The sequence below is a fragment of the Phacochoerus africanus genome, chromosome 16 (assembly GCF_016906955.1).
Source record: "Phacochoerus africanus isolate WHEZ1 chromosome 16, ROS_Pafr_v1, whole genome shotgun sequence".
Classification (NCBI taxonomy): domain Eukaryota; kingdom Metazoa; phylum Chordata; class Mammalia; order Artiodactyla; family Suidae; genus Phacochoerus; species Phacochoerus africanus.
This window is the reverse complement of record NC_062559.1, coordinates 28676002-28700222: the sequence shown is the minus strand read 5'-3', so window position 1 is coordinate 28700222 and position 24221 is coordinate 28676002. Positions and strand designations below refer to the sequence as shown.

The 24221-nt window shown below is 36.7% G+C and overlaps 1 protein-coding gene across 1 annotated transcript in view; it reads left to right on the top strand.

The window, feature by feature from the left end:
• CFTR (CF transmembrane conductance regulator) overlaps positions 1-24221 on the top strand; it is a 184657-nt gene that overhangs the window by 76286 nt on the left and 84150 nt on the right. Inside the window, exon 11 of the mRNA XM_047763595.1 lies at positions 1005-1196. Coding sequence (XP_047619551.1) covers positions 1005-1196 — 192 coding nt within the window. The remainder of the gene's footprint in view (positions 1-1004; positions 1197-24221) is intronic.

Genomic DNA, 24221 nt, shown 5'->3' with positions numbered 1-24221 from the left:
TGTGTAAGACCATGGGGCCAGATGAGATTCCAAGGGAGATAAGGTATTTTCGTTCTAGCGGTTATATTTATAATAACTTTATGTTAAATCTTTGTTTTTTTATTTCTTTAGTTCACTAATATGAGCTTTGATAAAATCAATGTATTTTCTTCCTCTGCTGCATCCTCTTCTTCTACTCAATTTTAGTCATGATATTATCTTTCTTAATGTTTTATCTTTTTATTGTTAAACATGCATATGCTTCTGTGGCTTAATTTGTTGCATTTAAATAATACCCTTTGGCTTCCAGCTTTCTTGATTAGGCAGTCAGCAAATTTCCTCTACTCTCCATTTCCTTTGTTTTCTACTTACAACTTTTCTTATTATCAGGCCATATAACATATTTAAATTCTCTTCTTTAATTCCCACATTAGTTTAAATATGAGTTCACAGTATATAATGTCTTTGTCCACTGATAGTCCTTTCGTTAAGCTTCTTCAGTTATTTCCTGGATGATTTTATACTAGTTTCATCAAGAAGAATTCATAGGTACCTCTTTTTGACTAGTCTCCCTTATAAGATGAAGATAATATTGAATGTACCTTGTAGGGTTATTGCGAGGCTTAAATAAATGAGCACAGTTAAATCACAAAGAATAGCGCCTAGCATAGAGTGAGTGCTCAATAAGTGTCAGCTGTTACTAATCTTTTCCTGACCTCTTCCAAACCCATCCTGATCATCTGAACTAGGCTCCCCATTTCTGTGATCTTTGTCAAAGCACTCATCATACTCTATTGTAATTATGTCTTTTATTCCCCTTGTAGCTTTTGCGCAAAGCAGCATACTCAGAACAGGAAGTGCTTCATACTCAGAACAGGAAGTGCTTAATACATTTTGCATAAATTAATGTAGAATCTTCTAAAATTAGAATAGATACCTCTGCTTAGGATGACAGTTGGAGGATGTGCATCCTGAGAGTGATTTGATTGAACAGTTTAACTTAATAACAATGGTTTTATTTCCAGACATCACTTCTGATGATGATTATGGGAGAACTGGAGCCTTCAGAGGGTAAAATTAAGCACAGTGGAAGAATTTCATTCTGCTCTCAGTTTTCCTGGATCATGCCGGGCACCATTAAAGAAAACATCATCTTTGGTGTTTCCTATGATGAGTATAGATACAGGAGTGTCATCAAAGCGTGCCAACTAGAAGAGGTAAGTAATTACATGAGAAATCTCCAATTGTGCATATGAAACCTTCAAACTACCTAAATCATACATTTAACTTTTTATTCAATCAGTCTACATATATCTATCACATTTCCACTATGAGTAAACTGTAAATTAATTAATAACATATATGAGCCCCACTGTAAGAAGCTTGCAGAAACATAAATAAGATACAATTTATTTTTAAAATGATGGCCTGGTTTGGTTACAATAAAAACTCTATGAAATGGACAGTTAAATGGCCTGCATGTTTTTAAAGGTACTTTAAAATTGCATAAGAGAATTTTAATTATTTTAGTAGTATCATCACCTAAGAAACAAACACTGACCTGTCAGGAGAGAATTAGAGATTAAATTTTGATTATATCTCATCCTTTTGCCTTGAACATATAACCATATAACCATCAGTGACTGCACTTCTCTGAAACAGAGGCACAGTGAAGCTTATGCTATTGAATAATTTTGTAACAATATTGGGGAATGAGGTAATTATCTGGAAACACAAAAAAACATTCCAAGTGAAGCCAGTACACGGATCTTGTACTATTCAATACATGAATTGTATGATGAAGGGCTCAATAATAATTGATTTAGTGGTAGGGAATATATTATTATGAGGTTTATCAGCAAGGAAAATAACACATTATGAGGTTTATCAGCAGTCTTGCCTTAATAGTGATCTTGACTCAAAATCATTATCTTTGATAGATGACATTTGACCCTACTGGATTCCTTTAAGTCACCTTTTATTTAAAAAAGTGCAGTGGGAATAAAATGAAGTTTGAAATACAGGGCATGAAAAATAGAAAAAAATGGCTAATTGTAGATTAGATAGAAATTGCGGTTCTTACAAAATAGGGCTGTGCTTGAATAGATGGCTCTTTATGTACATATTGACTCATTCAACAGTAGTTTTTAAAATTTCCTTTCTCTTATTTTCTGGACACATGAAAGCATAATAGAAACAAATGCTATCTTGAAAAATAGTGTATTTACCTTGAAGAAAATATTCTTCATTCCTCAAAAGCTCTTCTTCCAGGAATAGTATTTCACCACCTGGAGGTTGGAACACTCATTAAATTTGTTATTAGAAAATTTTCGTGTTTCCAGAGAACACAGATATTTGCCTGGGAGGGGCTGGATGTAGGTGAGTAGTGCCCTGCAAGACAAGTTATGGGCTCTGTTTAGTTATTAGTAGAAAGGCAGCTTTCTGGTAGGCTTTATTTTTTGCTTTGAATATGCCTTTTCCCATAGATAATTATTTTATAAACGGTGGCTTGATTTCCCCATGTAAACCTATAAATAAAACCTGTATTTACTCAAATAAGGCATAGCTGTATTATTAGTGGCAGTAAATTCAGAGGTATAGATACCTCCTTCATAGAATGAGCATTTACTTCCTTCTAAATACTGTGCCAGGTCCTGAGACTGCCAAGTTGAATAAGATGTGGTCCATTTTCTAAAGAGTGCATAGGATAGTGAATTGTATTTTAGTGTATGATTGAATGGTATGTGAATTATATCTTGATAAAGCTGTTAAAATAATAGAAGAAAGAGGATAAGAGGAAAAACATATTATTTGCTTTTTTTCTTATTCCATGGCCAGCCTTAAAGTTATTTTTAAAGTGTGTAATTTGTTGTTTTTTCAGTATGTTCATAAGATTTTACCACATTTTCAACTCCTCTAAAAGAAACTCTACCTAGCAATCAATTTGCATTCTCTTATACCTAATTCCTCCATCCAGCTGCAAACAACATTTATCTCTAAATTATTCCTATTCTAGATATTTCACATAAAAGAACCATATCATATATGGTCTTCCATATCTAAATAAACTTTTAAACTAGAAGAAGGTAAAGGGTCTTCATTTCGAAAACATTTATTGACATGTCCCATATTGTACGAAGATATGAATAGGACAAGATCCATATACATCAGAGGTTCATGGACCAGTAGGGAAAAAAAATCAATAAATAATGTAATTGTTGTTCTAATAGAGAAAAGAGAGGAATTTCTATAGGAGTAAAAGGAGGAAGCATGGGAATTGATCTGGGTCTGCCTAATGTGAGGACTAACTTCAGAGGAGGCACATGCTAATGTCCTCTGATGGAATAATTCGCTGTGGAATCTGAATGGTGACAAGAGTGAAACTTATGGTCTTGGAGGAATTTTTTGATCAAGAACATTAGAGCTCCCAATAAAGTAGAGAGAAGGTTAGGTTGATCTGAGGAAGTGAAATATTAATGAGTAATTATTGAGAAAATTAAGTGAAATTAAATAGAGGATGCCTAAGATAGCATCTGGTACAAATCAGCCATTTAGCAAGCAGTAGCTCAGTTCTGTTTCCTTCCGAGATGGAGCATATTGCTAGGGAACATGATGTAGGATCAATTTGTCTGAGCGTCTGTTCTTGTTAGTGAGTGAGTCCTGTGGAAATAAGATGGAGTTTGGCATAATTGGCAAGAACCATGAAGCCACAGAATCATAAAAAAGTCATCAAATGAATTTTAATGTTGACAAAAGCAGTTACAAGAGAAGGTCATGAAAGGGATCATTTACAAATATGGTAGTTGGTCTACATGACCCAGTCCACAAATTTGGAGTATTTTGTGCAAGCAACTAGATGGCATAAGATCCTGGAGGTTTGGAGTATAGAATGCTCTAGAATGGCCATGGGTTTGGGAGGTGATTCCAGTTTGTCTGTCCCTTTTAGACCCCACAATTTGACTTTCGTGATTACCTTATACCAGATACTGTTCACAGTGGTGGAGGCAGGATGAATACAAAATGAAAATGTTATTATCCCTTTCCTCAAAGAACTTATAGGCTGGTTGAGGTAAAATATATGCAAAGAGACCATTTGGACAAAATATACAAGTGTTGGTATAGAAGTACTCTCAGGGCAGTAGTGTTCTCAGAGGTTCTGTTCTGAGAAAGGCGAACCAAGACCAGGAGCTACCACTCCCATCCAGTGCTCTGCTCATAAGGCAAGGCATCACTCTAAGAGGGCTTTCAGCCTGCCTGGACAATTCAGGGAGGCTTTTTCTAAAAACAGCACCTTGAAGGATGACTAAAAATGGAAAAAATATTCTGGACAGAGAAAACTCTATGAGCAGAGTAACCAGACATGAAACCATTTGGTTAGTGCAGAGAACCATGAGCATCTTGGTAGAATGAGAGTGTAACTGAGGGATAGTAAGTGAGGACGAATAAAGCTGGAGGGCCATGTTTTGGGAGCCTCGAATACCAGTTTCTGGAATTTGTTCTTGGAGAGCCTTAATCAGAGGAATGATATAATCAGCTTTGCAATGTAGATATATCATTTTGGCTGTGATATGAGAAGCAGAATTAAGGGGGGCATGATTCAAAGATTTGTAGGATAGCGGAAAGAACATAGATTTTGAAATCTGATAGGGCTGGGTTACTGAAGAGTTTTACTTAACCATGGTGTATACTGAGTTGTGTCCTCTGCAATGTAAGGATGATAGTACCAGTTTTATAGGGTTTGTGGATTCTTCTGGCACAAAGAAACTACTTAATAAGTAGAACAGTGATGATGAGGCTGAGGCTGTGAGGATGATGATCAGCAGTAGTTGTAATAGTGCTATTTGCTATTGTGACTAGAAGGAGAAAGACTAACAGGAAGCTATTTCAGTAATCTAGATAATGTCAGCGATGGACAAGAAAAGACGAAAGTAGAAGAGGAATAATGAGACTACAAACAATCTCCTATTTGTGTTCTGTTTGCATCCTAAGGAAAGGGCATCACGAAAAAGGAGGCTTTAGGAGAGAGTGGATATGTTTTCCTCAAGAAATTAGCAGAGAAGAGAATTTGGCTTAGGATTAAGGATTCCTTGCCCAAGAGGAGTTGGAAAGAGGGACAAGTAGAAATACTGTGGGTTTAGAAAGGAAGGGTGTGGAGGTCAATTACAAAGAACTGAGATGTCTGATCTAACAAGGTACTATGTGGGTTTTCATAAATAATTGTTAATAGCGATGATGACCGCCGTTTTGTTTTTTAATTGTACAATTGTCTCTTCATCCTCTTTGCTTTAAAATGTCAAATAAAACACTTAGCTTTTTATTGTTAACATTCCCTGAGTCCCTGTTCCTTTCTGCCCTACTGACTTTTGCAGTGTGTTTTAAGTCTACCCGGTTATCTTGTGATAGGCGAAAGCATCCAGCATCTCCTAAATCCCTGTGCTTTAAACTGGGAAATGTAGTGAGTACAGTGAGTGCATCCATACCTGCTCTTTTGTCTTTGCTGAATCTTTCCAACTACATGATAAATGCCTTGAGAACACTGGTTTTAAAAATTTTATTTTGATATACTCCATCAAATACATTAATAATGAAGATCAACTTTTATCGGATTAACGGTTGCAGAAATATTGTGAAGTAGGCATGTCACTTGCAAGAAATTTACTCATCAAATGTTCTCTGAGCCTCACCATCTCAGAGTTCAAGGAGACAATTATATGACAGCAAGTTATTGCTTAGAATAACAGATAAAAATAACTGAGAGCGCTAGACTATTTTGACTGTCAAAATCAGGTTTCCCCTATTTTCAGTGACTTCAGAGTTTCCAATTTTTGTGTTTTTGTTGTTGTTAAACGAGTGTTTTCAAAGGCCAATGAGAAGGTTTTTGTTTGTTTGGTTGTTTGGTTTTTGTTCTTTTGTTTTGTTTTGTTTTTAAGCATGGAGGAGTTTTGAGAACAGGAGCACCAAATACCTACACGATCCTTGAGGGTTAACAACTGGTGTCAGCCAAAGACTCTCCTCTGAATATTCTCTCTGTGGCCCCATCACCAAATACAAACAGTCATGATTCAATATGTTTTCATTTTGACTGCCAAGGCAGATCTGTTCTTTTTTTTTTTTTGTCTTTTGTCTTTTTTGTTGTTGTTGTTGCTATTTCTTGGGCTGCTCCTGCGGCATATGGAGGTTCCCAGGCTAGGGGTTGAATTGGAGCTGTAGCCACCGGCCTACGCCAGAGCCACAGCAACGCGGGATCCGAGCCACGTCCGCAACCTACACCACAGCTCACGGCAACGCTGAATCGTTAACCCACTGAGCAAGGGCAGGGACCGAACCCGCAACCTCATGGTTCCTAGTCGGATTCGTTAACCACTGTGCCACGACGGGAACTCCCAGATCTGTTTCTTAATGCACTGCATCTAGACATGGAAATGGAGTTGGGGTGGAATATTTTCTTCCTCATTTTTGTGTTTTTGTTCAGCTCCAATATCTACAAAGCACTTGCGTGTGTAATGATGCTTGGTGTCATAGGAGTAGGCAGGTAGGTGTAAATTGGCTTGGATAGGAAAAGGAACACACAGCATAGTTCACATAGTTTTCTGATTTTGGTTTGTGGTTAAAACTATTCACTCAGTGGGATTACGTGAAGACTTTATCACAGGGAAGGGCCTGGAGACAGCGTTATGCAGATAGAATAAATTGTAAGGAACAATCTACAATTGTCCTGTTCAGATTCTTCACCTTCATATTCTCTCTTAGGAACTTCTCCACATTGTGTTTCTATGTCCTTCTTTGGATCTAGATTATAGTAGAATGGATTTCTAGACAAATCAACAGGTTTGTTTGTTTGTTTGTTTTGTCTGTGCCTACAGCATGCAGAAGTTCCTAGGCCAGGGATCAAACCCCTGCCACAGCAGTGACCCCAGCAGTGACGAAACTGGATCCTTAACCCACTAAGCGACCAAGGAACTCTCAATGGCATTTTTTTTTTGTTTTTGTTTTTTTGTTTTTTTATAAATACCATTTTGAATCCCTAAGCCCATTAACTCATCTTCCCTTTTTTTTCTTTCCATGTATCCAAATTCCCTTCAAAGTCCTCCTAAATATTTGTGGCTTTTGTAATCATCACTAAAGATTTTGTTAGCTCAAAAAGAAGAATTAATGTAATTGGGCCCATGTTAACATACTCATCTCTTAAGGAGATTATAGTCATATTTTGTTATTGAAAGAGTGACAGATTTCACTGTCCTCTTGGTTTCCTTTTTAATTTATTTTTATTTTTATTTATTTATTTATTTTGTCTTTTTGCCTTTTCTAGGGCTGCTCCTGTGGCATATGGAGGTTCCCAGGCCAGGGCTCTAATCGGAGCTGCAGCCCCTGGCCTACGCCACAGCCACAGCAATGCAGGATCCGAGACACGTCTGTGGCCTACACCACAGCTCACAGCAACCCCAGATCCCTAACCCAGTGAGCAAGGCCACGGATCGAACCCGCAACCTCATGGTTTCTAGTCGGATTCGTTAACCACCGAGCCACGATGGGAACTCCTGTCCTCTTGTTTTTTTAAAAATTTCCAGAATACTGCTCCTTTGCAATTCTCTAATACCTTATTCTACCACACTGCCCCACAACTGACAGCAACCGATTCTCGGCAGGCAAATGTTTAGGTACCAAGTAATTGGTCTATCTTTATTCAGTGACTCACTGTCTTATAAAGTACTTAGTTTGGAGCAGTAATTGGCTTTTATAACATTGCGTGGTAGGAGGTGGGACGAGGGCTGTGAGAAGAGGTCAGAGGCTTAGGATATGTAATCGGTTTCCACAAAGTTGTTGCAATCCTTTCGTGACCACAAAATGGTCTTCATTAAGTAAATATTTGTCATGACAGCCATTACATACACATTGTAATAAAAATATTTACTGTGTAAGTTGAAGAAGTAAAATCTGTTTGTGTTTTCTATTCCACCACTGCTTAACAGTTCTCATAGTTAAATCACTAAAGAAAAAAAATTGGGAGGGCAGTTGGCAAGAAATTACTAAGAGGAAAAAAAAACAACTTAGGAGGGAAATTGGCAAGAAGTATGAAAAACTTGGGAGGGAAGTAAGCGGAGAAATGAGTTAACATTTGGAAAATAAATGGAAAATAAATTCCATTATACAGATACCACAAGACTAATTAAATTTGAATTTGACCCCTTGATTTTCAGATCTGGCCAAAACTAACCTGCACGGAACAGAGGCTTAACCTTTGAGTGGTCAATCCACCATTATAGGAGGATTCAGGCATGTTTAGTTGGAAGATCAGTAGAGAAAAAGGTGCCATACAAATTACATTTGCATTCAACAGTATCTAAAATATAATAGACATCCAAAATAGATATTTGAACCACACTGAACTATGTCCCCTAAACCAGAATAAATCATGCTAAGTGGTTTATTCAAGTTGTACCTTGAACAACGTGTCACTTTCTGCTGATAGGTAATTAAGTTTGAAAGCACTGTCATTTATTTATTGTAATAGGAAGCAGGTACATTTATTTTATAAAACTACTGAACCAGAACCAAACAGGAACACCATAGTGTTTCCTGAACTAAACTGTTATTTCACTTCATTTGAGCCCTGGAACTTAAAAATAAATACTGGTTAATCTTCACTGGGAAGGCACAAGTCAGCATTTTTGTGCTAAGCAGTTTTTGCATACATTTGTCTGTTGAATTCTCATTTTCAAGTTATGTAGTGACAACTTTACCTAGAATTTGCCGTCAAAATTCAAATATGCTGAATTCTAAAAGTATGAACTTGGAGTTCCTGTTGTGGCTCAGCAGTAACAACCTGAGAAATATCCATGACACTGGTTTGATCGCTGGCCCTGCTCAATGGGTTAAGGATCCGGCATTGTCCTGAGCTGCAGTGTAGGTGGCAGACAAGGCTTGGATACTGCATTGCTGTTGCTGTGGTGTAGGGCGAGCAGCTATAGCTCCTATTGGACCCCTAGCCTGGGAACTTCCATATGCCACAGGTGTGGCCCTAAAAAGACCAAAAAAAAAAAAAAAAGTGTGAACTCGGTTTTGGGAATTAACATTACATTTCTGGAACTAATTATTAGCTTAAACAAATGAGAGTTTTTACAACTCTAAAACCAAAATAACCCTAAGACTACCCCTCTTTGTAAGACGTGGGCAAATCACAAGAACAGTAGTATAAAACTTTAAGTATAACTGTCTGAGATCAAGCTGTCTCATGAATAGATAATGAAATTAAGTTACTTAGCCAGGGTTTCATATTAAAAAACAAAAGCTGTGAGTTCCTGTCATGGCTCGGCAGTTAACAAACCCAACTAGCATCCATGAGGATTCAGGTTTGATCCCTGGCCTCCCTCAGTGGGTTAAGGATCCGGTGTTGCCATGAGCTGTGGTGTGGGTGGAAGACGCAGCTCGGATCCCACTTTGCTGTGGCTGTGGTGTAGGCTGGCGGCTATAACTCTGATCGGACCCCTAGCCTGGGAACCTCCATTTGCTGAGTGTGAGGCCCTAAAAAGATAAAAAAAATATTATTTTCCAAAGGCCAAAGCCATGCTGCATCATTACATATAGGCCTGATGTTTCATATCTCTTGAAGAATTGGGATTATGGACCCTGAACTCTTGGAGTTTTCAATTTTGTGGTGATGGCTAATTAAATGAGATCAAGAGAAGATTTTACATATATATCACTTATATTTTACTATAATCTTAGACTTTGGTCTAGTTCATAAAGACCTTACCAAGAAGGGAAACTTGACTTTTCTAAAAATTCTGAGTTTGGATATTCTCTAGACAAAAATAGCCTTTGAAATGACAATTGTATTACAATGAGTGTATTTCAGAAACAAGTCTATAATACCAAGTTTTTATTTAGAAGGTTTAGTTGCCCTTGATTTTAATTTCAACATTAGAAAATTTGATCTCAATAAATATTTGTTGAGTTTTTACTGTGGACAAGGTATATGTTAGGCACTCTGAGTGCTGCCTGCAAGTATAAAAAAGGTCCTGTCTATAATGAGTTTTTGTTTTGTTTTGTTTCAGCCACACCTGTAGCATGTGGAAGTTCTTAGGCCTGGGATCAAACCCACGCCACAGCAGTGACCGGAGCTACTGTAGTGCCAATGCCAGATCCTTAACACACTTTGCCACAGGGGATCTTCTGTGATGAGTTTTTGACTTATAGATTTTTGGGTTGGGCAGGATACACAGACACACACACAAATATACATATAATATATAAATTCACCCATGTAGTAAATATTTATGAGTGCAAACATTGAACTAGAGACTGTGTCAAACTCTGGAAATTATTGGTGAACAAGGCACAATCCCTGTTCTCAAGGGGCTTTCATTCTGGAGGAGAACAACGAGTAAAACCGGTGTTGTTTGTTAAGTTCTATGATACTGACTGATACAGGGTCCTTATATGTAGGGTATAGGCAATCCGCTCTTAATCCGATCTTAGAAGGTCAGGTGAGATTTTCCTGGAGGAAGTGACATCTAAGGTGAGAGATGATGGATGAGTAGGAGTCATTTGAATGAAGAACAGGGAGACCATTCCAGAAAGAGAACAGAATGTACAAGACTTGGAGTCAACAGAGAACATTGTACATTTGAGTAGCTATTGTCCGTTCTGTGTGGCTAGGGTATAGAATGAATGGGCCTAGACTGGAGCAAGAACACTGCCCGTTGAGGGGAGCTCTAGGTAAGGGAATGTGGCAAGGCTGGGGCCTGGAAAGAGCTGAACTGGGGGAGAACAGTCAGATGGTGGTTTCTGATTCCTACTTGCCAGCAAGTAAACCAAAGAGCCAAACGAGGCAGAAAGGCAGATCCTCCACTTCACTTTCATGTTTCATGTTTCGGGGGAAATTAGAGCACTCTCGCTGCAGAGTCGTCGTGCAACTCCTCTGCAGAGGGCAAACGTGGTGCTTAGCTGTACCCTGGGAGGAGAGCAGGTGGGTCCGCAGAATCCTGCATGGTTGCTTCTCTTCACTGAGGGGAGGGTCATAGAAAAAATCAATATTTTGGAAAGATTCATCCAGCGTAACAGGTGGACCCGAAGGGGATAATGGAGCATTTATCAAATCTTGTTATCCACATTTTATTTTACTTTATTATTATTATTTTTTGTCCTTTTACCTCTTCCACAGCTGCTCCCATGGCATATGGAGTTCCCAGGCTAGGGGTCTAATCAGAGCTGTAGACTGGTCTACACCAGAGCCACAGCAATGCGGAATCTGAGCCGCATCTGCGACCTACACCACAGCTCACGGCAACGCTGGATCCTTAACCCACTGAGCAATGCCAGGGACTGAACCCGAAACCCCATGGTTCCTAGTCGGATTCGCCAACCCTGTGCCACGACGGGAACTCCTTGTTATCTACATTCTACAGTGTTAAGAAGTAAAAGCTTAAGAGACCTGTTGAACATCACATGTCTCGTAATTGGTGGGACCAGCAAGAGTAATTCAAATCTTCTGACTTCTTTTTAGGGTTGTTGCCTATTAGAAACCCTATCTTAAACTATAATGACTTATGCGTTGAACATTGCAAACTCTAAGTTAGAAGTTTAGGCTGGTTAATCTCACTATGATTTAACAGAATTATTAAACTATGGAGATTATAAATCTGCTGTTTGTGAAAGAGATTATGATAACAAAGACTTGTGAACTGATGACATTGAACTGATATCATGACAGAGTTTTGAAAAATATTTGCAGGATATTAATTTTTATGTAAGTGACATGTGAAGCTTCCATACTCCTAAATTCCATACTCCTGGATCTTGGGAAAACCACCTATACTAACACATTTGAAAACTGTCAGGAAATTTCTTCCCATATCTTCTCCCAAGTTATTTTTTTTTCTTGCCTTGGGGCAGAATCTCTTCTTTATGTCTCAGGACCCCCAAATTTAAAATATGGAAGTCCAAGTAGTTGAGCAGTCAGCTTGGAGACGGAAGCCTGCTCAGGGCAAGGTGAGCAGCTGATCATCCAAAATTTGCTCTTGAGAGTATAAGGATCTTGGTAGGATTACTTCAGAGGTGATGAGTGAGGGAATATTGAAGCCCATCTCTTGAGGAACTAACTGAATTATACAGCAGGAGACCTAGTCACCAGGAACCTGGGAGGCTGAGAGCAACTCCAGAGCAGGATCAGCTGCAAGATAACATGGTAATGTGCCAATGAAGTTCTGAGAAAGGAGTGCTTTTCACAGATTGGCTTTGTCCCAGAATCTTGGGTGGGTAGACCAAGAAGAGATAGTTAAGGAATTAATAGCTTCTTAAATGCCAGTTCTTAGATTAACTACATCAAAATCATCTAGAGAGCTTTTAAAAACCAGATTTTTGATGGTCATTGCAGAGAATCTGAAATCGGGAGTCCAGAAATCTGTGGTTGAATGAGTCTAATGTAGAGCTGGAGCACCATAAGATTCTTTATTTATCGCAAGTACATTTTCTAAATTTACTTCCTTGGGAACCCTTACCCCCAAAAGTACCCTAAAGCACTGCATTTTATAGCTCTTCCTTTAAAAATGCTTTAAGGTTTCAAACACAAATATACAGACATACAGAAATAAACTAAAAAGACATAGAGATATTAACAGCCTTATATATATGTATATATATACTCACAAGTTCATGCATCAAACCGTATATGTATGTTTATATGTATTGAACTATTATTTAATATTGGCAACAAAAGACTATAATAGTGCCTTTTGTACTTTTGTTGGGTCCAGTAACAAATACATTGGAATTTGAGTTTTGTGCTATGAATTGATCAGTACCAAAGCCCAGTGAAATAAGACATTTTATTTTTCAAGTCAGTTAAAAAGTTCTCACTTATGCTTTCCAGCAAGGATTAATCTGTAGCCAGTATTTCTATTTCCAGCTATTTGCAATCAAGTTTGACTTAGGTCAACAAATTATCTTTCCTAATGAACAGAACTTCAGTTTTAAATTTATGAATTAATTCGTGAATGTATCCTGTTGTAGAGGTTAACCTCCCTCTGTGGATACATATCATACAGAGCTGAATTCACATTTACAGCAGCTATGTGCAAAAATACTTAATTCATTCTCTCTCTCTTTAGAGTGTGCTCTAGGCTTTCCCACATTCTCTTCTTCCTCTCTTCTCCCTTCCTCTTCCCCCCTTTCCCCCACCACGTCTTTTTTCCTTCTTCCTTCTTGCCTAGTTTCCTTGTGCCTAAAGCCTAATACAGGTGCTTAGTAATTATTAAACATTAATAACAATGGCACAAATTGTCTAATGATTCACTGTTAAAGATGTGTTTTTCTGAATGACATTATTTCTTTTCTTTTTTTTCCATTATAGCTGATTTAAAGTGTTCTATCAATTTTCTACTGTACAGCAAGGTGACCCATTCACACATACACATATATATTCTTTTTCTCACATTATCATGCCCCATCATAAGTGACTAGATATAGTTCCAAGTGCTATACAGCAGGATCTCTTTGCTTATCCTTTCAAAAGGCAATAGTTTGCATCTGTTAACCCCTGATTCCCAGTTGATCTCACTCCCTCCCCTTCCCCCTTGGCAACTACAAGTCTGTTCTCCAAGTCCATGAGTTTCTTTTCTGTGGAAAGGTTCATTGTGCCATATGTTAGATTCCAGATATAAGTGATATCATTATGGTATTTGTCTTTCTCTTTCTGACTTACTTCACTTAGTATGAGAGTGTCTAGTTCCATCCATGTTGCCACAAATGGCATTATTTTATTCTTTTTAATGGCTGAGTAGTATTCCATTACACACACACACACACACACACACACACACACCCCACATCTTAAGCCATTCATATGTCGATGGACATTTAGGTTGTTTCCATGTCTTGGCTATTGCGAATAGTGCTGTAGTGAACATGCAGGTGCATGTGTCTTTTTCAAGGATAAGTTTGTCTGGATATATGCCCAAGAGTGGGATCACTGGGTCATATGGTAGTTCTATGTATAGTTTTCTAAGGTATCTCCATACTGTTCTCCATAGAGGTTGTACCAATTTACATTCCCACCAACAGTGCAGGAGGGTTCCCTTTTCTCCACATTCCCTCCAGTGTTTGCTAGTGATGGCCATTCTGACTGGTGTGAGATGGTACCTGATGGTGGTTTTTCTTTGCATTTGTCTAATAATCAGTGACGTTTAATGTCATTCATGTGCTTGGTGGCCATCTGTACATTTCTCCAAAGAAGATATACAGATGGCCACCAAGCTCATGAATGACATTACTTCTAAAGTTTGTGTTCCCTCGACCCAAAGCTTCTCACTGTCCTCCCTTACCACGAACAGCTGTACTGTCAAGGTTGTTCTGAAGAGTGATAAGACAGCCATAAAACAAGGTTATGATATTTTCCTATCTTCAAAGTCACAGGAAGCTCAAATGTACTCAGCAAATATTGCCTAATTACATAGGATCATTAAATGTAACACTCTACCCTTTCTTTAAAGTTCTCTCTCACTGTAATAACACCCTATACCATTCCTGTGCTGTATGTTTGAGTCAAAGTTAATGAGTTTTGTAGTAGTTGTTCCTCTTTAACACACTATGGTTTGTCTGGATCAACTGAATAATATCAGGGTGATGAAATTTAGGTGCATTTATACAAGTAAAATGGCACATATTTGTGTGAGAAGTGTGTACGTCACACTGGGTATGTTCTACATTTCTAAATAATAAAATAAGTTAATCTTTATTGCATATTTATTGTATTAATACCTTGACCCTCTCTGGTACTCTTTATCTAAGTGTGCTTTTTGAGTGCTTTACAATCTCATACAGACTTAAAGTATTGTGTGCACAGAATCCTTTGAAGCTGACATTTGCCTTTCCGACTAGCATATTGTAAAGGAAGTTAGCCAAAAATCTACTGCAGTTGGCATCAGAATCACAGGTTAAAGTGCAGATTCCTATACTCTGCCCTAATTCTTCTAAGTAAGAATAGGTGTAGCATTTTTCAAAAAAGCTTCCCAGGTGGTTCTAAAATAATTGGTCAGGGATCATACTTTGAGAACCAGTGATCCAAATACTTGATTCTATCCTTAGGTAAACTGTGCTGAGAAAATCATTGAAAACACAAATGGCAAAAAAAAACCCCAAAAAAACAAAAACAAAAACACAAAACAAAACAAAACAAAAACTGAAATGGCAGTGTAGGGTGGTTGCAATGAAAGATTTTTTTCAGGGTCTCTTTCAACAAGAAAATTAAGGTGGTCACATTTTTAAAAAGATTATATTTGATTTATCTTAAGGCTTAGGTTTTTGTTTAAAAGAACTCAGTAGTTAATTTTTATATAAGAAATCAACTCATGCCCAGTATCTTAATTCCAATAAATGATTTCCTCCCTAAATTTTTATGGGTAACTCCACAGGAACTCACGAGAGGTTTCAGGGCACATAAAGAGGAATTGAATTTGCCTCTGGGCGCAAAGCTTCTCTGAGCAGCATGTGCTCTTATGTTGCTTTTTAAACTCATGATAACACCAAGGCTGAAAACCAACACCCTTAAAATAAATATAGCACCAGGTTTGAGTGCCCTTAGTAATCAGCAAAGATAAATGTTTAACAGTGTATACAAAACAAAGTGCTTTATGTTAAATCAAATAGAAGCGAAATACTAATAAAGAAATCTACAAACGAACCATAAACTAATCAGAACAAGTGCCCATATTAGCAGCAGGAAATTGGCGTTATTAATGTTTTTGATCTTAAAATAATGGGCTTATTCACATTTCCCTTCAGTCTACCCTCACTATTTTGTTTCACTTCAATCTCAGTAGCTATTTATTCATTATGATCTTTGAGATATTTGTTAACTTATCCATATTGATATTGACACATTTCTCTTCGTAAATGTTTTCAGTCCGGGAAAGGAGGCCAGATATATTGGCTCAGGACATCACATCTTTTTTCAGATGCAGGAATCTTTTATTTTCATACTTTTTCAAAGTAACCTCTACCACTATCATCTTTTTTAGATAGGAAGCATTTGTGTGACAAGCCTGTTTTCTTTACTACATTGTTAGAGCCCTAGGCAGATTTTAAGTAAAATATTTCACCAAATCCTTCTTACCACCATTCTTCCATAAGCCCTAGGTTTTAGGCAATCACTCTTATGAATGTGATATATACTTTTCCAGTCCATTTAAATGAATTTACACGGTATATATTTATCTATAAATAATATTTAATGGTTTTGTGTGGCTTTAAAATTTATATAAATGGTATAATTTGTACACATCATTCTTCAATTTGCTTCCTTTGCTCCTATTATCTTTTTGAGGTCTAGCTATGTTCCTTAGCTCTGGAAATTTATTTCATTCTTTTTATCCTCTGTATGGTGCTGATGTGTCATATTTTATTTACTCACTCTGCTATTGATGAACATTTAGATTGTTCTGAGGTTTTACTCAGTACTGCAGTGAAAATCATTGAATATTTCTTTGTACATATGTAAGAGTGTTTCTGGTGTAAATATCTAACAGATGAATTATGGTGTCCTAGGATATGTATGCTCGTTTCCAACATCACTAGATACTGCACCAGTTTACACTACACCAGCCATTTATGAGAGTTCCCATTTCCTCAATCTTTGTAAATTCTTGTTTACAGAGACTTTAATTTTTTGCCATTCTAAGTTGTAAAAAGTCATATCTCTTTACTGTTCTACTTTGCAGTTCCCTGATTGCTTGTGAGATTATGTTTGTTAGCCACTTGACTACATATCATTTGCCATTTTTTTTTGGTAAGGTATTGTGGCTGTGAGCTGTGTCTTCCAGACCACCTCTGTAGGGAATGTCATTGAAGGAGAGCCCATTGCTATGCCATGAAATCTTACTTTCCATTTGTCTTGAGACTACTCCTTCCACAGGTTTCTTCCTATAAATGGCTGAGTTTGGCAGGGATACAAAAGCAGATTTGTGTCCGAAAGACATGGGTTTTATTTATTGACTGATTTTGGCTCAGAGACTCCCAGGTGGCTCTGTCAAACCTTGCCTAGACTGCAAAGTGGCCTCGTGTCTTTCCATCCAACTTTCTGTCCTTCTCTCCTTCACTCAGGGGTTGGAACCACATCGAAATCTGACAGCTCTCCCAGTCTTCCTCGCCTCCTTTATTTCCTTTAATGAAAGTTATTTTCCTTAATAAAATAATTTCATGTTTAATAGTCTTGATATCTGCAATTTAGAGGGGACTGGATTAAAATAGTGATATTTTAATAGTTATGTACATTGCTTTACTATCCTTTGGGGTGGGAGGTAATGCAATGCAATGTGTGTGTGTGTGTGTGTGTGTGTGTGTGTGTGTATACACATGTGTATACGTGTGTGTGTGTGTGTGTATACATATAAACCCATAGCATGTGAAGGTTGTTCCTGGGCCAGGGATCAAACCTGAGTCTCTGCAGTGACAATGCCAGATCCTTAAACTGCTGAGACACAGGGGAACTTCTACAAGGTGTATTTTGTGCTAGAATCTTTTTTTCTAGAGTCTTTTGATTTTCATGTAATAGATTATATTTTCCTTTATGGTTTCTTCTGTGTTTTTTCCTTAAGATGTCCTTTCTGGAGTGTCTATCATGGCACAGCTGAAACAAATCTAAGAGCCATGAGGTTGTGGGTTCAATCCCTGGCCTCGCTCAGTGGATTAAGGATCCGGCGTTGCCGTGAGCTGTGGTGTAGGTCGCAGATGCAGCTTGGATCTGGCGTTGCTATGGCTCTGGCGTAGGCTGGAGGCTACAGCTCCGATTCAACCCCTAGCCTGGGGACCTCCATATGCTGTGGGTTATATTTTAATTTATATATTAGTTGTATATAAAAAGACAAAAGACAAAAAAGATCTCCTATCTAATACAAATTGTAAATATATTCTTGTATATTCTCAATAATTTTTAAAGTTTCTTTTTTTTACATTTAGATCTACAAACCATGGGAATTGACTTTTGTATTTAGTATGAGCTAGGCATCTAATTTTATTTTCCAAATGGTGAATTTTGGGGGCAGTTTCTCCTTTCTCTATAAATTGTCATTCCAATATTTTCATGATAGGTTCCAATCTGTGTGTGCGTTTGTTTGTGGGATGTTTTTCCTACCCCATTCATCTATTTGTTTATTTTCACATCAGAATATACTCTTAAAGTGACATCAGCTTTACTATTTAACATTTTTAGGGTTAACAAGTGTTCTCTGGTGAGGTGTTCTGTTATCTCAGGCAGGCCAGAGAGATAAGTAGGGGGGCAGACTTGGTAAGGTTGGGTGAGGAAGATGCAAAATTTCTCCCAGGTACTAAGCCACATCTCAGCTCAAAATCCAGCTCTTTCATTAAGTATCCTCTTTGATACCTCTTACAGATTGTAAACTCTTAAAGGCAGGGGATTAATCTTAACCATCTTTATGTTGCCTAAAATTCTTTACTCACTGTTTGGAACATATGCTTATGACAATTTAAACCTGTCCTGGCTCCCAGAGCATAGAGTAAATTATGATCTCGCCCTTGCCCTTGAGAAGCTCACAGTCATTGAGGGTAAAGATATGTAAACAGAAAATAAGAAATAAAACAAAAATTCTTATGACACATAGGAACAGAAAAGTCATGCCAGAGAGGTCATGGAGGACTTTTGGAGGATATTAAATTTTTATTGATCTTAGAGAAGTTTGCCAGGTGAGGAAGCAGAGGGAAACCATTCTAGATTGAGGGAACAGCAAGCGCAAATAGTGAAAGATACAGTAAATTTGAAGAACAATGAAACTTCAGTGTCTAGGGGTTAAGATGTATTTGGAAGAGTGCTAGGAGGTGGGGCTGAACAAATGAACTGGGAAAAGTTTTATACGCCATCTTTTAAAGTTTGGATTTTATTCTGGAGTACGTAAGGATCCAGTTTTTGTTTGATTTATGATGTTTTATTTTAATATTACATTTTAACTGACATGATCAATTTGATTAAACAAACTTGAACTTTTTAAAGTAATGTGGATCACAGAATCTACTGTCTTTAATTTTATTCTTAGGCTAAGCTATCCTGTGTCAACTGAGAAAAAATTTAACTTTCCTATGTTTAAGGGTCATGGGATATGATGAGCATTCTCAATGAATCAGCTATCATTACATTATATTAACAGGATCAAAGAGGATAAATCTTTGGAAAGTGAGACAACTTGATTCTTAAGAACTCCCTCCATACCTTCCACATATATTTTATTTTTAAAATAGTAGCGTAGTTCATAAAGAAAATAATCATCCTCTTTTATTTATGCAGAATTCTCTTTCTTAGCACTGTAGAAGTGGATGATAGATAAGCTGAATAAACACATGCGTATAAGTATACAAACCATACATAATCAGGCATATACACATATGGCCATGCACATGTGTACAGATGAGTACAAATGCACACACACACATATATATACATGTGTGTATATATATATTTAATACATATATATTTAAATGTATGTGTGTCTGTACCCAAATCATGAATATTTTGGGTAGCAGTTGTGATATACTCTGGTTAGATGTATTATACTTAAAAAAGAAAATATACACCATTAAAGTAATGAGGAAAGTATTTCTAGAGGATAAAGTTATATCTAACATTTAAAATATCTTCAATTTCCTAAAAAAAAAGAAAAGAAAAAAAGAAAGAAAGAAAGAAAGGAAAAAAACCTTCAAAGTCCTACCAGTTTAGATTTTTTTCAAATAATTTTGAAGAAATCTCCTTTTAAGCTAAATTTAGCCCAACCCTCAACTTTTTAAGTTTGGCTAATGAAGATCAATAAAATTCCATAAAATTTTTAGGAAATACATATAAGTCCTTCTAATATCCCTCTTATTCCACTCAAACTTTTTGCTTTTTAAAATAGTTGCTTAGCTTCTTCTTAACTCATAGTTCACAGAATTTCTAATGAGGATGTCTGACTAAACATGTTGCCTTTGCTTGGTAAAAGATACATTTATTTAGCTATGATTAAGCTAGTTAAGTTGAAAACACATACTTTGAGAGGTAACATCACCTTATTGATTATAAATTATTTTAAATCTAGAATACACTGAAAGAGTGAACACTTTCTATAAAAATTTATAAAACATGGCTGTACTCAGATGGAAATTTAGAGCTTTATGTGTCTTTATTGTTAAGAAGCAAGCTTAGAAATACACAAATTCATATTTTTCTTAAGAACAAATAAAAGAAACCAACTAATAAAAAATTGAAAGAGGGAGTAGGTAATGATAAAAATTTGATTAAGTAGGAAACCAACAGGTAAACGAAAGACATAATAAGTCCTCAAAGCCAGTTCTTTGTAAAGACTAATAAAATAATTAAATCTACCATGATATACAGTAAGGAAAAGACTTGAAATTTTAGGAATGACAAAGAAGCTTAATCAAAAATGTGGACAAGCTTAAAATCATTATTAAAAATTACCGAAATTCTATTGAAACAAATTAAAAACCTAGAGGGACTTAGTGATTACTAACAAAATACAAATGATCAAAATTAAAGGAAGAAGCATTAAAAAAACTTAAATAGGAAGTTCCCTTGTGGTGCAGTGGGTTAAGGATCCAGCATTGCTGCAGCTGTGGCATAGGCCTCAACTGCAGTGTGAGTTTGATCCCTGACCCAGGAACTTCCACATGCTGTGGGTGCCGCCAAAATCCCCCCAAAGCAAAAAACTTGAACAGACAGATTACCATTGTAAAGGTGGTTCAGTGTCTGTTACTTAGAAAGGCACTATGGGGGTCCTGTCGTGGCTCAACAGTTAACAAAGCTGACTAGGATCCATGAGGATGCGGTTCAATCCCTGGCCTTGCTCAGTAGGTTAAGGATCCTGCATTGCCCTGAGCTGTGGTGAAGGTTGCCAGATGCAGCTCAGATCCCACGTTGCTGGTGGCCGGTGGCTACAGCTCTGATTGGACTCCTGGGAATCTCCATATGCCACGGGGTACAGGCCTAAAAAGATAAAAGAAAATAAAAGGCACTATCGCTAGATAATTTCATAGCTGGATTATATTTTACATTTAATAACATCATTCCCTATATTATTTAAACTATACCAAATCGTAGAAAAAGATTAAAAATGCTTCAATTCATTTTCTAAAACCAGGATAGTCATTGTACCAGAATCTGAAAAATTATATTAAAAAACTGTAATTAATCATACTTAAGACTATAGATATTTAAGTTAAATTTATCAAATACAATATTAATTAATAGAAATCAGCACATATACAAAATAAAATATGGAGTTCCCATCATGGCTCAGTGCTTAACGAATCCAACTAGGAACCATGAAGTTGTGGGTTCGATCCCTGGCCTTGCTCAGTGGGTTAAGGATCCCGCGTTGCCGTGAGCTGTGGTGTAAGTTGCAGACACGGCTCGGATCCTCCGTTGCTATGGCTCTGGTGTAGGCCGGTGCCTACAGCTCCGATTGGACCCCTAGCCTGGGAACCTCCATATGCCGCGGGAGTGGCCCTAGAAATGGCAAAAAGACAAAAGAAAAATTAAAAAATAAAATAAAATATGAGAAAGCAAGATTTATGAATAGGAATACAAGGGTACTTCACTATAAACAATCTGTAAATACAATGTAATTCATTATATCGACAAGGAAGAAAACCATGTAACAGGATCAGTAGATTAAAGAGTCTTACATAAAGTTTGGCAGTCATTTCTAATAAAAATTCGCAGTAAAAATAGTAGAAGAAAACCTCATAAAAAAGCTTCATAACTTTTTAAACCAAACATCCCAAAGTAAGCATTATTTTAAATGGTGAAAAGTTGATACCATTTGTCTTAAAATAAGAACAATATTACATGTTCATGAAAAAATCGTTCATCTAAAAAACCCCAAGAAATTCCAGCAAAAAAAAAAAAAACCCACAAAACAAAACCAAACAAACCAACAGAGAGCTAAACGCTACCAAAATTAATAAGGAAATATAAGATGGCTGAATAACCATATAAAAGCAATTATCGGAGTTCCCGTCGTGCCGTGAGCTGTGGTGTAGCTTGCAGACGCGCCTCGGATCCCGCGTTGCTGTGGCTCTGGTGTAGGCCGGTGGCTACAGCTCCGATTCGACCCCTAGCCTGGGAACCTCCATATGCCGCGGGAGCAGCCCAAAGAAATAGCAAAAAGACAAAAAAAAAAAAAAAGAAAAAAAGCAATTAGCTTTTCTATGTGCTAGCAACAACCACCTAGAAATGGAAATAAAAAACTATTCAATTCACAATAGTAGAAAACCATAAAATACTTAAGGGTAAGTCTAACAGCAAATTTACAGGACATATATGAAGAAAATCTTAAGTCTTATTGAAAGATTTAAGACAAGAATTGAATTAATAACAAGATAATGATTTTTAATGAGACATCATCCTAAGCTGTGAATTGCAACCAGATTTGTGTATATAGTTAATACAATTACAATACATCTGAATGATATTTTTTGGAATTCTGTTAAACTGAACTTAAATTTCATATGGGAGGAAATATAAAAAGTAGTTAAGAGTATGCACTTTCTAGATAAAATGCCATGGTTTGAATCCTGCCTCTCATTTATTAGAATGTTATTTTTGGGATGTTATCTTTGGAATGTTATTTGCCCTTTCTAATTTCAATTTTCTCATATTTATAATGGGGATAGAGTTGTGATAAGTATTAAAAAAGTTAATACTCATAAAATGCTAAAAATAGTAACTGATACATAGTAAGCACTCGATAAACACTAGCTATTATTAGTATTATTAATATTATTACTATATAGAATACTGAGGAAAAAGGGGCAAGAATTTTTGGAGAAAATTTGTGCCTTGTCAGATATTAAATCATACTTAAAGCTATTAAAAACCCCCAACACCAAAAAAACCAGCAGAATATTAGCATGGGAATAGAAAATGGATCAAAAGAACCCAGAAACATATCTTTGAAAATATGAGAATATGACATGATACATAAATTTAGTGCAAAAATAATTTATTTAATAAATCAAGTCTACTAGCCAACTAAAAGACTAGATTCTTATCTTACATTATGTATAAACATAAATCATGTCTTGAATAAATTTCCTAATTTAAAAAGAGTAATAATCATTTTATTTGGCTGTGCCTGTAGCATATGGAAGTTTCCAGGCCAGAAAGCAAACCCAAGTCACAGTAGCAACCTGAGCCATTGCAGTGACAAGGCTGGATCCTTAACCCTCTGCACCAAAAGAGAACTCTCAAAAAGAGTAATAAATAGGATACTACCTGTATAACATGAATGTATAGGAGTATTTTTTTTACCCAAATAGGAATTCTACGTAGATATACTGACTTCATGAAAAATTAAAATTTTGCGTATAACAGACTGGTTCATACATAGTGAAAACAGAAACAGAAAAAATGTTTCAAAAATATGTAGCAGAAAAAGTTGTTCATATCCATATCTTCTAAAGAAAAATGATTTAATAAGAGAAAAACAAAATTCTGATTAAAATAGATATTTCAACAGAAGAGAAAACCCACATTACCAGTGAATATTTAAAATTTTTCTATTATTATTAAGGAAAATGAAAATTCAAATGACAGGTTAGTAAAAATTAAAGTGTAATAATACCTATCATTGACGATTATGTGAGGAAAACGTTACTCTGAAATCTTGCTAATGGAAATGTAACTTTTTTTGTGTGTGTCTTTTTATAGGACCACACCCATGGCATATGGAGGTTCCCAGGCTAGGGGTTTAATTGGAGCTGTAGCCGCCAGCCTACACCACAGCCACAGCAACGCAGGATCCCAGCCGCGTCTGCAACCTACACCACAGCTCACGGCAACGCCGGATCCTTAACCCACTGAGCGAGGCCAGGGATCAAACCCACAACCTCATGGTTCTTAGTCCGATTCATTAACCACTGAGCCATGATGGGAACTCCAGAAATGTATCTTTTAAAAGTTGTTTGGTAAAGGATTCTGGCAGCAGTATCTTTTAAAATGAAAGAAGACATGTACCTATGACCAAACTATCCTTTTCATTAGACTATGTCTTATAGAAACAAAATCACGAAAGCCTAATGATTTACATACAGGTTTTATCACTAGACTTTTTTTTTTTTTTTTTTGGTACCAAATGTCAGGGAAGATCACATAGCATCTGATAGAGCTATCTTGAAATACAAAATCTTATACTCCCACTCCAGTCTAGCCCAGACTGCAAATAAATGTGCACAGATGAATT